This window comes from Symphalangus syndactylus, chromosome 16 (genome assembly GCF_028878055.3).
Source record: "Symphalangus syndactylus isolate Jambi chromosome 16, NHGRI_mSymSyn1-v2.1_pri, whole genome shotgun sequence".
In the NCBI taxonomy this organism is placed as follows: domain Eukaryota; kingdom Metazoa; phylum Chordata; class Mammalia; order Primates; family Hylobatidae; genus Symphalangus; species Symphalangus syndactylus.
The window spans coordinates 14,228,407-14,245,477 of NC_072438.2; the positions used below are offsets into that span (position 1 = coordinate 14,228,407).

At 49.9% G+C, this 17,071-nt stretch overlaps 1 protein-coding gene across 5 annotated transcripts in view; it reads left to right on the forward strand.

Moving 5' to 3' along the window:
- AFAP1 (actin filament associated protein 1) overlaps positions 1–17,071 on the forward strand; it is a 194,089-nt gene that overhangs the window by 168,786 nt on the left and 8,232 nt on the right. For 2 of the 5 annotated variants that reach the window (XM_055245880.2, XM_063619718.1), the window contains exons 13-17: positions 2,584–2,835; positions 5,254–5,368; positions 9,243–9,407; positions 11,143–11,333; positions 15,052–15,216. In XM_055245880.2, the coding sequence (XP_055101855.1) occupies positions 2,584–2,835; positions 5,254–5,368; positions 9,243–9,407; positions 11,143–11,333; positions 15,052–15,216 (888 nt within the window). The remainder of the gene's footprint in view (positions 1–2,583; positions 2,836–5,253; positions 5,369–9,242; positions 9,408–11,142; positions 11,334–15,051; positions 15,217–17,071) is intronic. The other 3 variants (XM_055245882.2, XM_063619719.1, XM_055245881.2) reach the window with 2 other exon arrangements.

Genomic DNA, 17,071 nt, shown 5'->3' on the forward strand with positions numbered 1-17,071 from the left:
CTCTGGGTGCCCACAGTCACCACAACTCTCCACCCCTGGGCAGGGGCTTGTGCGAGTTCTTCCTGCTTAAGATGGCACCACACCAGCCTGTGAAGCAGGCTCTCAGGCTAGTTCCTGCCCTAGATTCCAGCCCCTGAGCCCTTCTCGAGGTGGGACCCGCTCTTCTGCCTCCATTTGCCCTGTGTCACCCCAGTGTCTCTTGACAGCACAGTCTTATCACTGGGTTTAGACTCCAGTTACTGCACTCATCTGCATCCTGAGAACCATCCACTTCTCTGAGCCTATGTCTAGGCCGTCCCACCCAAAGACCCTTTCACATGCCTTTTCCTCAAAGGTGTTTCTCCACATGCACGCCTTACACACGAACCTGTGACTGTGAGCCGGCTGCCGTCGTCACCCTGTGGAACCACACACGTGATCATCCGGCTCCACCCAGCCCGTTTGATTCAGACTTTTACGACATTCTACAGGCCACCCCCAGGAGCGAGTGTTCTTTAGGCTATTCACAGCTTAATCTGTTGTAGAAACAAAGGTCTGCCATTCCTAAAGGGCTCTGCATGTGGGAATTGTTTGTGTGTGTGTATTGCTGAGCTGGAGATAGCCGCCTTTAGGACATAACGTGCTGTACATGTTTGCGGCTTCCTTGCTTATTAGGCCTTCCTCTGCCCAGGCCCTTCCTGAAACTATTTTCTGTTTGTTCGGCTCTGTTACCAGCTCATCTCTTTTTGGAGGGCCTCATTTCTAGATTTTTTAAAGTTCCTATTTATAGCCAGGCACGATGGCTCAGGCCTGTAATCCCAGCAACTTTGGAAGGCAGAGGTGGGCAGATCACTTAAGGCCAGGAGTTCGAGATCAGCCTGGCCAACATGGTGAAACTCCACCTCTACTAAAAATACAAAAATTAGCCGGGCATGGTAGTGGGCATCTGTAATCCTAGCTACTCAGGAGGCTGAGGCAGGAGAATTGCTAGAGCCTGGGAGGCGGAGGCTGCAGTGAGCTGAGATTGTGCCACTGCACTGCAGCCTGGGCAACAGAGCAAGACTCCATCTCAAAAAAAGTTCATATTTATGACCTAATATCTGGCATCGTGGCACTGTTTCAGCTTTAGTAATGTTTACCCATTCAGTGTTCCCCCTGAAGCTTAGACTAAGATGAAAGTATGCACACTCACATACTTTAAACTAGAAACTTCTGTGAGGTCTCTGTACTGTTTTTCTGAGTCTTCCGTGTGACTTAATCTTCGGTATTTTAGGAAAATGATAGTCTCGTCTAGACCGTTTTAATAACTCTGGACAAATATATGCCAGGTTGTCATTATGAAACTCTCATATCCGAGTTTATCTGCAGGAACCGTTATTTTTAGATCACAAAAATAGACACATTGAAGTGATTGCGGAGGAATACAGACACTCCTACTGCAGAATTTTAAGTCTTTTCTATTTTTGTAACAAAAGGTTGTAATTACCGTCTGGCAGAAAGGACTATGCGGGAAGACTGTCAACGGGGTAAAAGGAATAGAAGAGAGGAGTTAATCCTGCCTCTCTTGTCATGCCAGGCAATTTATAAAGACCTTTAACCCTGAAAAGGCCCTGGCTGTGGTCATCAGTTTTTGAGTTAATACTTTAATACCCATGTTCTCAGATTCCTCTGTCCCATGCAGTGGCATGTAGCTATTTTAGTCCTTTGTTAGAGATTTTTTGCTAAAATAAAACCATTATATCCATTAGATTTGGAAGCATCGAATTTTCTATGAGGATGTGATTTCTCTTTTCACAGACGGTTTTGGTTGTGTTGGTTGTGGCACTTTCTTCAGTACAGAGCAGGGGACAGAGGGGGTGTGTGTTGACAGTTCCAATAGGACTTGGGTCACTCATTGACTCCTGCACAGGGGCTTGGAGGAGCCTGCAGGTGGTCTCACGTCCCCAGAAGGAGCGCGAGGCTCAGCAGCAGCACCGTGTGGGGATGAGCACGCCCTTCCCTCTGCTCCGCCGCTCACCGGCTCCAGGCCCTGTCTCTGCTTCCATTTCCCCCTTTTTCCCCAGATGACTGTGAGACGAAGTCAGCGTCCAGGACATGGGAAGTGCTGTGTAAAGCATCAGGTGCTCTGCTAGGACCTCGTGTGTCTTCATGTAGACCCAGAGCACCAGGCCCCTGGTCCCATGCTCGTTCCTCCCCTCACATCCACGCCCTGTGCTAGGAGAACTTCTGAACCCCGGGTTCTCTAAAGAAGGAAATGCCAAATCAACATTGCTTTTTCTCTTTAAAAGACAGGACAAAACAAAAACTTCATAATCTAAGGGTTCTGGGAATGGTTTAAGGAAAAAAAATTTTTTCCATAAGGCTTCAGAAGTCAAGTCCTTTTGAATCCACCTGCATGCTTGTGTTGGGTCTGTGTGTGTGTGTGTGTGTGTGTGTGTTGGTGGGGGTGCATGCCTTATTGATAACTGCAGTCTGTGTGCAGGAGAGTGTTGGGGTGCCGATGCTATGCTAAATGCCGTACTATTAATAAATGACATCTCACTGTGCCAAAAGCTGCTGTTTCCTGTGTCCAAGTCACTAACCACAAAGCTATGTGTGTTGCAGTGGGAACCGGAAGACGGCTTTCCTGCTTCCTGCAGCAGAGGCTTGGGAGAAGAGGTGCTTTATGATAATGCAGGCCTGTACGATAACTTGCCGCCTCCGCACATCTTTGCCCGCTACTCTCCTGCTGACAGAAAGGCCTCTAGGCTGTCTGCTGACAAGCTGTCCTCTAACCATTACAAATACCCTGCCTCCGCTCAGTCTGTCACTAATACCTCTTCTGTGGGGAGGGCGTCTCTCGGGCTCAACTCGCAGGTACGGCATCTTCTTCTGTAAGATTCTAGAACCACCTTCAAGTCACATTGCTCCAACAGAGTTTTGCAACTTGTAGTAAATGGGACTCATCAAAGGCAAAGCGTAATGTTTTTTTTTTTTGTCAACTAGAATATAATTTGCAGCCTGACTACCAGGGAACTGATGAGATATTTCTAACAAGCTCATGGTTTATCTGAGCACTGTGTTTCTTTACCCACATCTGGCTCTCTTTCTGTTCTTGGAAAATTCCCCAGTGAAATTTTGTGAATTATGTCAACTAAAGGCAGAGAATTTAAAAGAAACGGATAATAAAACTTTCCAGAAGATTCTTGAACAGCAAGTTTCTTTAGTATGTTTCCATTACACTTAATGAGGAAGGGTTGACTCTGTGTAGTCATTGCTTTTGATCTTCAAACATGAAATAGATTATTCAGAGTATGGTAGTGTTTCTCTGTGACAAGTCTAAAGGTATACTCCCAAAAACTAGATGATGATAATAAAGACTTCTGATGACCATTGAACAATAATAACCGTGAGGTTGAACTATTGTCCATTGCACGTCCTGTATCTATGGCAAACAGTAAACATTTCAGAGTAATTTTGTGGTGTTAGGCCTTTAAAAAAAAAAAAAAAAAAAAAAAAAAAAAAAGATGAAGTCTCACTATGTTGCCCAGGCAGGACTTGAACTGTGGGCTCAAGTGATCCTCCTGCCTTGGTCCCCCAAGTAGCTGGGACAACAGGCACATGCCACCGTGCCCAGCTTATCATGCATATTTAACCTAAGAATGTTTTATGCTCTGCCTAAAGACCTAAACCCATTATGTAAGAATATGAATATACAGCAAATGGGCATGTTTTAAATACTTGTTTTTTTCTCCATCCTTTGGATAATCTTAAGAAAATAATGAACCAGATAAAATTGTAGAATTGTTGATAGTAGTGACTTAGAACAGTAGCTCCCGATAGGTTGGCTTCATCAAAAATCAAATCCACAGGTTGGTGTTGCTTTTTGATTTTTCTTGACAGTTGTTCAGATCCCATCCCTGGGGATTCCCATTCAGTGAGTCTGAGGGGCCCTGAGCTAAGTGTAGTCAGGGACCGGGGGTAGGGGAGCTGTTGGCCTTTTTTGAGGACTTATGCCAAAAAGTTGGCAGGTTATGTGTTGTATTCACTAAGTGAATGTGTGTATCTGTCTACGTTTCTACCTGTCTTTTTATTGGCATTAGAGTCGCCTTAGGTAAAACCCTGCCACACAGTTTGCCATCTTGCACACTTGGATTGTCCCCACATTGGTTGGGAATCATTTGATGTATGGTTCCCATGTGGAGTTTTTGTTACTATTGTTCCCTTTTGTTTTGATTTTGTTGAACTAGGAAACACTTTTGCAAGTTAAATTACATGACCTCTGGGTTTCCTGTCCTTATTTGGTCATTTTAATGGGAACCTATCGTTTAATGGCGAGACCTTGCACTTTCTGAGCACTTAATGTGCCATGTGCTCTGTCCATGTATGGCACGTCATCTGATCTTTTTAGGAACCCTGTGGGGAGGTATCTCTTTATGTTTTTAAATGATCAAATGGGGGCTCAGAAAGTTTAAATAACTTGCTCAACTTCTCCTAAATGATAGAGCCAGAATTTGGAGCTAGATCTCTCTGCCTCCCAAAAATTGAGGCCTGCAACAGAAGTAAGCTGTTTCATGGAAAAAAGCGTGGGCGTGGATGCTGGAGTGAGCCTTTGCTGTCATGCTGAATTAATTACACAACTAAGCTACACGTAAGGTCACTTCAGCAAAATGCAAAACGTGTTGGCCTGTATCAGTCTCAGGAGTAGAGTACTATTTCACTTTTTCAGAAACCTGTAGTTAGTGGAAGTTCAGTTTCCATATTATTGCAGCTATGTCTGTGTTATGCTTCTCTTGCTTCCTTCTGCGGACTTCGTCAGCGAGTAAGAAGGCGGTCAATTATCCCATTAGGATGGCACTCAGTGTCAAAGCACTTGGAGCAGCAGAACTCACACTGCAGGGTCATGTTCCTCTCCTAAAAGGCATCCCACTGAAATAAAAGCTGCTTATCCTCAGAAACACAAACTACTTCTCTCAGCTGAGTGCTCTGGGGTAGTCAGCTGCCTGCACCAGTTTGGTTAGCATTTGTGATCTGCCAGTAGAAAGGGGCCACTTCTGCAGCATTCCAGCGGAACACAGCCTACGGAGCCTCTGCCACACCCTCCGTAGCCATTCCCCAGAATCCCAGCAGCCCCGTGTTCGGAAGCCATCTTGCTTTTCTTTCACCTTCGTTTTATCCTCCGTCTATGCTAGTTTCTATAATACTTAGAGACTGAAAGAAATGACTCCAGAAAAAAGACCAAGATTTGTTCGACTCTGTTTATTTTTAATGTTCTTAATATGTTTATTTCAACAGCTCAAGGGTAAAAAGCCCCCCGTGGCTTCTAACGGGGTCACAGGAAAAGGGAAGACTCTGAGCAGTCAGCCAAAAAAAGCGGATCCCGCAGCTGGTGTGAAAAGGACGGGTTCGAGTAAGTATACCATCGGATGTCTTGCATTCCGGCTGCAAGTGCACTTGGTGGAGCTGGGCCTGTCTGAGCCTGCCCACCAGTGAGTGCCAGCTTGAGGTCAGCTGGAGAGATGGAGCGGTGGGCACCGTCATCCTTCCTCATTGGCCACATGGAAGGACAGTGGTGATTTCAGCCCAGCTTTTCTGACTGTGCTTGTAAATTGAAGCCCAGAACTGGTTTGCCGCCTGTGGGATCAACGCAGCATTTTAAAATAGGCAGTTGTGAGTGCAGGTTGCTTGCAGCTCCGGGTGGCCCTGGGCTCCAGGTCAGGAGACCTTAGCTCTTGTCCCTGATCTGTGGTTGTCAAGCCGTGCAAACTCTAAACTCAGCATCTTTATCTGTCAGACGTAGACACATGGCTCCTGTGGTTGGTGCAGTTGGAATAACTGAGGTAATACATGGACCTCAAAGCACTAGAGCAGTATGAGGAGTTCTGAGGAATGGTTAGTCCTGCGGTGCCTGTGGTCCACAGCAAGCCATTCTTATCCCATCCGGTTTACTTCCCACAGCCACTTTGTAAGCGTAGGCATTATCCTCTACCCCGTCATAGAAATGAGAAAAGAATCACCGAGAGAGTAAGCAGCTCCCCCGAGGGCTCACAGCTGGTAAATCACAGAGCCAGAGTGGGTGCCAGGCTTTCAAACTCCACATCCACCTGGAAATAGATTGGGCAGAGAAGCATTAAGACATGAGAGACTCAGCCTGCCTGGACCCAGCACCCTCTTCCCTTCCCTCCAGTAGATCCATCTAGGGCAATATGTCATCTCTTAAGTGTTTATATTTGCATTAGTCCTCATTATGTTGGATGTCTAATCAGGGAGCCAGCCAGGCAGCATTTTTTCACTCAAGGGACTCAAAGATACACCAAAGTGGTCCAACGGACCCACACATGCAGACAAGCAAGTGGTAGGGCTGCAATGTGGGGATTTACAGGTGAGGGGCTCCTGAGTCCATCTGGGCACGTCCAGGAAGATTTCCCAGAGGAAGAAGGTGGGAGTTAGGTGCAGATATTGAGTTTGATGTGGTTACATGCCATCGCCACTTGGGATTTGTACCTGAGATTTTCGAATCTGGATCTGTGCAACTGGTAGACCAGTCTCAGTGCTAATGAAGACGAGGCCGGCTAGCCCCAGTTGGTAACCCCCACACCAGCTGTCGAAGAGAGAGGCCCCCATATCGACATGTGCCGACATCCATTTGCCCTGTGGTTCCGTTTTTGGAGTCGGACATCCACGTAGGGGAGTGGAGAGGCTGGCAGTGTCCTTGGCCATGTTCGTGAAGGAGGCTTGGAATCGCTCCACAGGACCAGGCTGCGTCTGCCCCGAGGAAGTGTGTACATCCCTGATCTAAGCTTTTCTCCACCTCTGTTCTACCCAACACACATGTTGACCAGATAGGTTGGAGCCAGTTGGGCCAAATCCTCCCTCCTACCACCATTTGTTTAATGTACTAACTTCCTTTGGCCTTATCTGGCAAATCTTATTTCCCGAATGTATCGGGTGTATTTACTTTCACCTCTTTTAGTATTGTTTCTTTGGGGAGGGGCAGATGGGGGGAGCAGCTCACACCTGGAAAGCTTTGTTACAAGCAAACTCCGAGTCCCACAGAGTCTCAGTTGCCACGGTGTTTCTCTGTCAGTACCTGTGCTGACTTTATTTCCTAGATGATTTATTCCTTTATTTTATGAGATCTTCTGTAGGGAGTTTTTATTAACTGTGGTGACATCTAATGGTGACAAAAGAGAAAAATAATGGCATTCCGTGTTTTTGCTGAATCCAGCCAGTTGCATTATAGATTAGATGGGATTTATTACATGGGGACCAAAAGATGTGGAAATTTATAGGTTATTGCATTGAGTTCATTGGGGAAACAGCTTAGTTTAGAAATAAGTGAGTAGAGTTTGGACTTGGCCCTGTTTGCAAAATATGTCATTACCTTAGCTGCAAACAGCGATCCTTTTGTTTCAGATTGTCGAATGCTTCGCCTCTCCTCAGGCTGCTGACCCTTTTGCTGTCATTCTGTGTGTTTGTTTTGATTAGGGGAAAATTGACTTGGGGAGTGATCACTTTTTATGCCTTCATAAATGCAGTATTTCATTGAAATCATGATGGCTTACATTGCAAGAATTGGCAAATCCAGCATTTAGGACAGGTGCTAGAAATGTCTCCCTGCTGTCCCTGAGTGGACAAGGCTCTGGGAATCGCTTATCGCTGATATGGTAAGAATTGTCAGTGAATGTCCACTACATCAGGCATCGTATCATTTTGTTAGATTTTTTTCAGATGTATGTTTCTAATTTAAAACACACACACACATCTCATTTAAAACACACACATGTGCACACGTGCACACACATGCACACACACAGGATTCCTTCTCATTTCTGCTTTAGAGAGGGTGAAGCTGAGCTTCTCTACGGGTGGCTTGCAGAGTCATGTAGCAAGGGAGGGTGGAGTGTGGTGGGTTTCTAGCCACCTCTCTGAGTCCAGTGTTTTTATTCTTAATCATTATGCCACTCCTGTGGCTTCTACCTGAAGTAGTTTCTAGCCTCGCGAGGGAGTCAGACACGTGGGGCGTGCAGTCAGGAAGGCCTGGGAGTTGCCATCAGGCGTGAGTGGTTGTTAGAAGCGACTGGGAGATTACGGAAGCTTTGAAATCGGTGATCCTCCATCCAAGTTTTGTTAGAACCTTCATCTCTTCCATGTGTCTTAAAGAGGTGTTGTCCTAAAGTACTGTTATTGAAAGGCCAACATAATACGAGGAGGAGAGCGTGGGGTCAGGTTTTGAGAGCTGTTTTCACTGGTGACGTGATGTTGCCAAGTCTGTAAATTTTCCCTACAGCTAGTTTCCTCTTCATTGATTCATTTTATGAAATAAGCATTTATGTATTGCCCATTTTTGTGTTTGTTCGAAGTGCTTTATAAATATTTAATCCTCGTAACCACTCAGTGAGCTCTTACTATCCCCATTTCACAGATGAGGGAAACTGAGGCACAGAGTGATTCATGCCCTGTTCCAGGTCATGCAGCTACAAGTGTAAGCTGGGACTCCTTCCTAGACAGTCAGGCTCCAGATACTGCTCCTGGTTGCCTCTTCATGTATCCGTTGTTCATTTAGCGTTTATTGTGCCACACTCCGTACCAGGTGCTGATCTCAGTGCTGGGGGTGTAGCAGCAATTCAGAGCCAGTCAGATGACATGGCCGTAAGGAACAGATACTGCGGTGTTATGGAAGTATTTGAAGACATAGAGCATGAAGCAAATTTCAGACATTATTTCTGATAGTAATAGACTCCTGTCTTTTCCAATTATACAATGTTCATTCTCCACCTTGTTGCAGATTAATTATAAGCCGTGTGCCTCAAAGGGAAGTGAATTAAAGGAATTTCCTAATATTCTGTTTTCGTTTTTAAAAATTTGATTCAAAGAATATTGGAGAATTTGAACTAGTCACTTTTCTGCTTAGTTCACACCAGCCCTGTCCTTTTTCTTGTTGAATTAGCAAAATAACTGGTTTTGTGTTTGTTTACTGAGTTGGCTGATTCAACAGGCTTTTTGAGTTACCGCATTATCTGCTTGAATAAACCTAATTTTTTTTTTGACACGGGGTCTCACTGTCATCCAGGCTGGAGCACAGTGGCAGGATCACAGCTCACTGCAGCCTCAAGCTCCCAAGCTCAAGCGGTTCTCCAACCTCAGCCTCCTGAGTATCTGGGACTACAGGCATGTGCCACCATGCCTGGCTCATTTTGTATTTTTTGTAGAGAAGGGATCGTCCCATGTTTCCCAGGCTAGTAAACCTAATTTTTAATTGCTGCTTTTTTTTTCTTCTCAAGATGCTGCCCAGTACAAGTATGGCAAGAACCGGGTAGAAGCAGATGCCAAGCGGCTACAGACCAAAGAAGAGGAGCTGCTGAAGAGGAAAGAGGCCCTGCGGAATAGGCTGGCCCAGCTCCGCAAGGAAAGAAAAGACCTTCGAGCGGCCATTGAAGTGAACGCTGGTATGAAGGGCGTGGGTGACTGCCCAGGGTGCGTGTTCGTATTAGAGACTGGAGATTTCATTCTGCTTTGCCCAAAGGACCTACTGCTCACCGAGGCTGTCATTTTATTGAGTAAGAGTGGGTTAGTTCACAGTGTTTCTTGGAACTTGGAAGCATTGCTGGTAACTCCAGGGCAGGTGCCCATGTTGGTCAAACATGTGGCGTGCAGGCAGAGGCCAGGGCTGGACCCACACGCTGCCCACTGAGGCAGGGGAGGTGCCGGGGGACCTGTTCCAGCTTCTGACGCTGACAACAGAGATTGTCTGGAGGATGGCCCCTGTATCCGCAGGGCTCAGTAGATTCTGGTCACTGGGTAGGAGGGATCAGCTGGATTTCTCCACGGAGGTAGCCCACAGGGGTCAGTAATATTCAGAAGTCCAGGCAAGGGTAGAAGAGGCCCCTCATTTCTTGAGAAGGTGCAGGTGAGAGCAAGGCAGCATCTCTCTTGGGATGCATCGGGGAAGAGGCCAGGCTAATGGAATACAGACACCAGAGAGGGACTGAAAGTCAGGGTGCAGTCACAGAAACTGAGTCTGCAGCCAGAGCGGCACCTCGGGCCAGGCGTGTGCATTCCTGCTGGTGGGAGCTGGTGCTCAGCTCCTGAGCCTGGGGTGGCACCGCTTACGTACGCATGGCCTCCCTTCCAGCCTGGTGCTTAGACTGCGGAAGACTGGCTCCTTCGATTGAGATTGTACTAGCCTGGGCTGGGACGGGGGCTTCAGATGCCTCAGAGGCCTGGGCGGTCCAGAGAGGAAGCTGCGGCCTTCCCATGGCTCGCCGTGCGGGGAGTAGCTGATGCACACCCAGCAGGTGGTTAGCAGCTCCAGCCTTGCTGGACTTTGTGCCTCAGTGATCTGATGAAGGGAAATGCTTTTGGAGTTTAGAGGAGGGAAGGCAGTTGTTGGCAGGGCAGGTCAGGCTGACCCTATAGGAGGCCCAGGTTGTGGCCTGCAGCCTGAGGCTGACCCTACGGGAGGAGGCTGTGCCAGAGAATGGGATGGGGCATGGAGTTTAACGAGACAGAAGTAGCATTTCTCCCGTGTTCCCAGCTCACAGGATAGTGAAGATGCAGGAGGGCCAGGGGTGCTTTTGGCTTTGAAAAAGAGAACCTCGCCTGCCAGCCACCACCGGCCCAGGCCCTGGGCACAAGTCCGTTCACCTCTTGGGATTGGTGTTCTCATCCGCCCAGTGGGTGCATCTTAGGTCACTGCAGCAAACCTCAAATAAAATAAGTGAACGTGCCTTAAAGAAATGTCTGCCATGTCCAGTAGAGATGCAAGCTGTGCTACTGTTCGTCGCCTTGGGCGCAAATAAGATGACTGAAGGATCAGCGGAGCGTTAGGGGAGGACAGGGTTCACACTCCAAGAAGGTGGCAGCTTCGGGAACTGTGGAGTTTAGGGTCCACGTTTTAAAATGAGTACATTGAGGCCCAGGGCCAGGAGCTCCCGGCCTTTGAGCATCAGCATCTCCTCTTTCCTGGTCCGAGTCCTCACAGCTGCAGCAAAGGGAAATGGTTGGAGAAGGACCCTGGTCCCTTAGAAAACTGCTGAATTTAAGTTTCACAACGAGGACCTAAGTCAGGGGAGCTTGACCTCAGACGTTTTGTGAAAGTTCTTCTCGGGGACCAGGTGCCTTCTCTGTTGTTTGGAGAACCTGTGCCTGCCGCAGGAGTAATGGCGTTTCTGGGCATTCCAGGCAGGAAGCCGCAGGCGATCCTGGAGGAGAAGCTGAAGCAGCTGGAGGAGGAGTGCCGGCAGAAGGAGGCGGAGCGAGTCAGCCTGGAGCTGGAGCTGACAGAGGTCAAGGAGAGCCTGAAGAAAGCGCTGGCGGGCGGAGTCACCCTGGGGCTGGCCATCGAGCCCAAGTCAGGGACATCAAGTCCACAGGTGTGTGTCCTTCTGGCTCACCTTGGAGGCTGGCGCGGCCTTGCATGACCGAGGGCCAGTGCACCCAGAGAGAATGTGGAGTGGCTCTGGGGCGTAAATTGCTTGTGGCCCCTTAGCGTGCCCAGCAGAAAACAGTTCATGTGTTAGCATCAGACACTTTCATTAGCCGGGCCTGTGTTCCTGACATGCTTTCTCACCTCTCGCTGAAATGCTAAAAGGTGTGGAAACACTGAGTCTATGTCCTTCCCCTTTGCACAGTCTGTTTAGAACAGATCCAGTCCTCGTGTCTCTTCTGAACCAGGTCCTAATTTGATGCCGGTTCATTAGAGCCAGTGCTTATAAACCGTCTAACGTGTCTGAGAGTTAAGCCAGGTGCTGGGGAAACTGGAATGAAGCGGTCTGTGTCCTCTTAGAATCGAACAGAACAAAGTGGGGTCCTCGTTCCTCTTCACTCATTTGGCTGAGACCGCTGAGCACTTAGATGTCTTCTCCACTTGGTCATTCTGTTGAGTCTCCTGTCTTGTGAGTTGGATGCTGTCACTTCCATTGAGCGAGGGAGGCACTGGGCCCAGAGGAGTAAACACGCCTGCAGGGCAGACAGAACAGGCTGCTGGTGAGGGACGGCTGGGCTTCAGCCCCTGTTCCAGCAGAAACACCGTGGGCGCCCCTGGGTCCCCACCCACTGCGTCCCGAACGCTCCCCTTCTAGGTCCTTCTTTCCAAACCCCTCGGTAAAATGCTGAGCCTGGTTGAACCCACCGCTGCTCCTCCATATGAGCCCTGGGCGGGTTTGTGGGGAAGATTTACACATTTATGGGTTGATGGCAGCCCTGAGTTTCAGTCACCTGCTGGCCCCTGCCGGGCACCCCCTGCACGGCCTGCTCTTCCTTACTCTCTCCTTGTCCTCCAAGCCTCCCCCATCCCCACCCCAGTCTCCTGTGGCACCCCAGCGATCACCTCCAACCCAGAGGACAACCTCCCTCCTGCCTGCAGAGCTGAGCAAGCAGCCAGGTCACTGCTCTGTCCCCACACCACAAACCCAGCCACTTGAGCACGGTTCTTTCAGGTGTTCAAGAGGTGGCTCTGAGGTCACACAGGCCAGGGCTTGAAATGACTTCTCTAGGCCCTGATTTTCTCATCTGTAAATAGTAACGGCCAGTGCATAGGAGTGTGTGTGGATGCTCTTGGCACAATGCCCACCAAAGCACCTGTGTGCGTTCATTCACGTCTTCCAAACGTATACATGCGTTCATTCATTCATTCATTCCACTCATCCAACAATTGCTTGTTGATATCATTATATACATTACTGTTATATACTACATAAAACCATATACATTCATTTATATATTATATATAAAATAGTTATATATTTATACTAGATACATACTATCTAATATATAAAGGTGTGTGTGTGTATGTACACACATATGCATATGCTGTGTTCCTTCTTGAACTCCTGGGCTCAAATGACCCTCCCACCTCACTCCTGAGTCACTATGGTTACCGGCGGGGGCCACCGTGCCCAGCCCACGTTCTGTGCTCCGTCTGTGTGCTACAAACTGTTCCAGTTGTGAACAAGATAGGTGAGAATCCCTGTTTCATGGAGCTTATATTCTCATGAGGGAGGCAAACCAGTAAAACACGTTGGTGTCAGATGTGGACAGATCTGTGGAGAACAGTGAAGCAGGGCTGAGGAGGAGGAGTGCAGGGGGAATTGGAATCCAAGGGCTAGGAGGTGCCTCGGGCATCCCCAGCCCCTCATCCAGCATAAATGGGGACAAGAGCATGGTGGGGTCAGGTGCAGTGAGAGTGGCAGTGAGGCTGTAGGCATTGGCTGGGACAGGGCAGGGGTCTTCCCTTGCTTCATGGAGCCCTGTGCACCTCTGTCTGTGATCTGAGGCAGGAGTGCACATAGTCCCCCTTGCTGCTTGTCCTGCGTCCTGCGTGGAGGGTGGTGGTGGGGCGAGAGTGCTCTGAGGAGCTGTCCTGCCGCCGTCCTCTGGTTCTGTTTGAGTGGAGGGACTGGGCTTCTTGGGCTCTGGTCAGTGCCTCGATCCCACCCTTCCTGACCTCCAGACACCTGGGAAGATCCTTCTGTATCTTCAGCTTTTCTGTCAGCTTTTTCCAAGCATTTAAGGATTCTCTAGTTGAATCCATCCTTAAAAGGAGGTTCTGCCTGGCCTCCTGCTCCCCCTGGTGACTGTCCCCTTGCCCTGCGTTCTTGCCTTTCCTTCCAGGGTGAACTTTGGAAGCAGTTGTCCATGCTTGCAGTGTCCTCTGCCCCCACTACATCTTCGCTTTCTGGATGTGGCTTCCCATTGCACCTGCTTTCATCATGGTGACCCCCGGCATTCCCATCCAGTGGACACGTTAGCCCTCACTCCCTGCTTCCAGTGCCCTTTGGCACAGCTGCCCACTCTTCTGTGGTGGCTCACGTTCTTCCACCCCCATGGCTCGAGCTTCCCTCTGGCCCCTTTTCCAGCTTCTGCCTCGCCACCACCGCCTTGCTTTTCCTTTGTCCCAAGTATCCTTTGGGGGCCCGGGCCTGGCTTGCTGCCTCCGCTTCCCCCTCCCAGTCCACTGTGCTTTGCGACTTCCCCTCTGTTTTGAGGATGTCCTTGGTGCCATCCTCTGTCCCAGCATCTGGGGAAGCACTCTGCACCGCTGCAGTCCAGGCTGCGTCCTCGGGAGAGTGGCTTGTTTGGTGGACCCCTCTTGAGATGCAGGTCTTCGGGTCACCTGCCCCTTTACTCACAGCCTGGCCTGGCCTCTGCCAGACACAGATGTCCTGATCATCATTCCATTGTGTTCACTCACCACTACCCCAAGCTCCCTCCCTGGCAGCCAGGGACTGCCACCGCATAGGTCAAGTTGGCTGCCTGGGGATTGTGGTCAGTAAAGCCCGCAGGGGACCCCGAGCTGCCCATTTTCATGGCAATTGAAACACTGTTCTAAAACAATGTTCCATATACCCTGAGCAATATTTTTTACATAACACATTTTGGCAGGAATCCTAGGAAGCGTCTCTTCCTTGGAGACTTCATTTGAGAGAAGGCTCGGCAGACTGTGGTGTTGTTTTCCCAGAGAGCAGTTTGGGATCCCATGTGGAAGAGCCAGTGATGGGGGCCTTGGCAGCTCAGGACACCTGTTGTTCTATTTTCAGCCTTCCCGAACACCTCCTCCTTTGGCATACGGAAGCTGCCCTAAACACTCGGAAGGCCTCTGCTCACGGTGCCTGCTTTTCTCCAGCGAGCCCCGCAGTGGGGCTGTATCCCAGGAGCCAGTGCTGCCCCGAGTGCCGGCGCGTTCTGCTACCTGAGCATCTCTAGGGTGCTGACCCCAGAAAAGCTCTGAAAACCTTAAAGCACTGCACAAAGGGACCAGCTAGAGGCAGCAGCAGCTGCATGGAATAGCCCAGCTTTGAATGCAAAAGACTCAGGCAGGAATCCCACCCTCACTGCTTCCCAGGCACAGCCGGGAGTCGGAGCACCCCTTGGAGCCTCCACCTGCCTCTCGGGGCCTCCGCCCCCTGGCCGTGAATGCTGGGAGACGCTCTGGGGGTGAGGCACTGACCACGTGGCGGTCCTTGCTGCTACTGCTGTTATTTTTGCCCATTTCCAAAACTTATTTATTCCTTGAAATAAATCATTTTCCTGCTGGAGAATACCAGTGGCCCAGAAACCGCACCTCACACGGGGTTCTCTCTCTCTGTTAAGTCTCCAGTGTTCAGGCACCGGACCCTGGAAAACTCGCCCATCTCCAGCTGTGACACCAGTGACACCGAGGGCCCCGTGCCGGTGAACAGCGCGGCTGTCTTGAAGAAGAGCCAGGCGGCCCCGGGCAGCTCCCCCTGCCGAGGGCACGTGCTGCGGAAGGCCAAGGTAAGCCCTGATTTCTGGGGGCACTGGTCCGGGAGTGTCCGGGTGTCCTGGGCAGGCACTTTAAGCTCCCAGCATTCTCAGGTGTGAATAGGGAGCCCATTCTTCTTCCTACTCCATCCACTGGGCATTCAGCCTTCAGTAGGCATCTTGGAATGGTGCTTATCGAGTTCTCACCACCCTGCAGATCCTCTGTTAGGCACTGGGTTCTCAAAGGTGAACAGTGACCTGAAGGTGCTGACCGTTTAGCCCCAGTGCCAGCAGTCGGCTCCAGGGTCATCTCAGATGCAGGCAAGCCCTGGGCTCCTCTGGACTCGTTTTCTCAGTGGTGGGGTGGAGATTAGACCAGGCGACCACTGAAGTCCTCTTCAGCACTTAGATGTGTGATTCTTTAGAAAAACAAAGAAAAGGGTCCAGGAAGAAGCTTTCCCGCAGCCCCCTCCCTAGCGCCGCCAGCTGCATGAATCGGGCTCTGAGGGCCTCGGAGGAACCTGTTTACTCCCTCCTGGGGCAGCTTCCGGTCTTCTCATGGGATTAGCCACTAGCAAGTGTTGATGCTAAACTTTAAAACCTCAGAAATTTTTAAAACACAGTAGTTGATCAAAGCAAACAGGTCCTGGCTGCAGCAGCGGAAAGTGCTGTGTGTGTGGAAGCGCACGGGGTGCGATGGTGTGGGCTGGGGAGCCACAGGAGTGTGGTTTGCCCTGCCCTGAGGGTCTGGAACACGGGGGTCCTCCTGTACGGGCTCTGTGGGTTCCTCTCACTACCGGAATTAATTTTTTTTTTTTTTGAGGCAGGGCCTCACTCTGTGGCCCAGGCTGAGTATAGTGGTGCCATCACAGCTCACCACAGCCTTGACTTCCTGGGCTCAGGTGATCCTTCCACCTCAGCCTCCCAAGTAGCTGGGACTACAGGTGCACACCATTATGCCCAGCTAATTTATTGTATTTTTTGTAGAGATGAGGTTTGGCAGTATCACCTAGGCTGGTATGGAACTCCTGGGCTCAAGTGATCCTCCTACCTCCCAAAGTGCTGGGATTACAGGCGTGAGCCACTGCGCCCAGCTTGGCATTCTTTGCAGCTTTTGGAGCCCACTCTGAGTTGGCTGGGGATAGGTGTTTGCTGCGAGATGGGAATATGAGTGCCGCCCACCTGCTGTGCTCTCTGGGGTGCTCAAAGGAGGGCCCCTGACAAACATGGTTGTCACCAGCCTCCCAGAACAGCGGTCCTCCATAGCGATCCGTATACTGAAGACCGTGTGTGTCGGTGAGTCTGGGGAAGGGAGGAATGGCTGGCTGTCATCGCCATTGCTTTTCTTAGTATTTACCAGGTGTTCTCAGCTGGTGACCACTGGGCTCGCTGATGGAGGCATATGTTTTGCCTGGGGGATGTTTAGAATTGAGCTGCCCGATGATGCCCCACTTAGGACTCGCAGATGAGAGATGCTGTAAATGTACTTCATCTATTTGGTTTATCATCAAAGAAATCGGACTGAAAATTCTGTGGTCCCGACCCTCAAAAGGGCTCCCATCACCGTGTGTGCTTCCGTCATGCAGAGGTTTGGGCCTCGCCCCACTCCCTTCTGCTCCCTCTCGGGTGAGTGGGAAGCGAGTGATCCTGGGCCACCTCGGATGCACAGCCAGCTGTCCGGATGGGTCCCCACTCACAGGTCCAGAAAATAGCAGAAGCTGCTCTTATCCCTGCAGCTGAGAATCTTGTGCAGAAGTCAGAAGGGGACGGACTGAGCAGGGTTTCCCAGGATTTCTGAGAACAGTGACAAGGGAGCCCCGGCTGGAAGTGGGGATGGTGGTGGGGCCTGTAGACCCTGAGAACATGAATGCATCTGGGCATTGTAAAC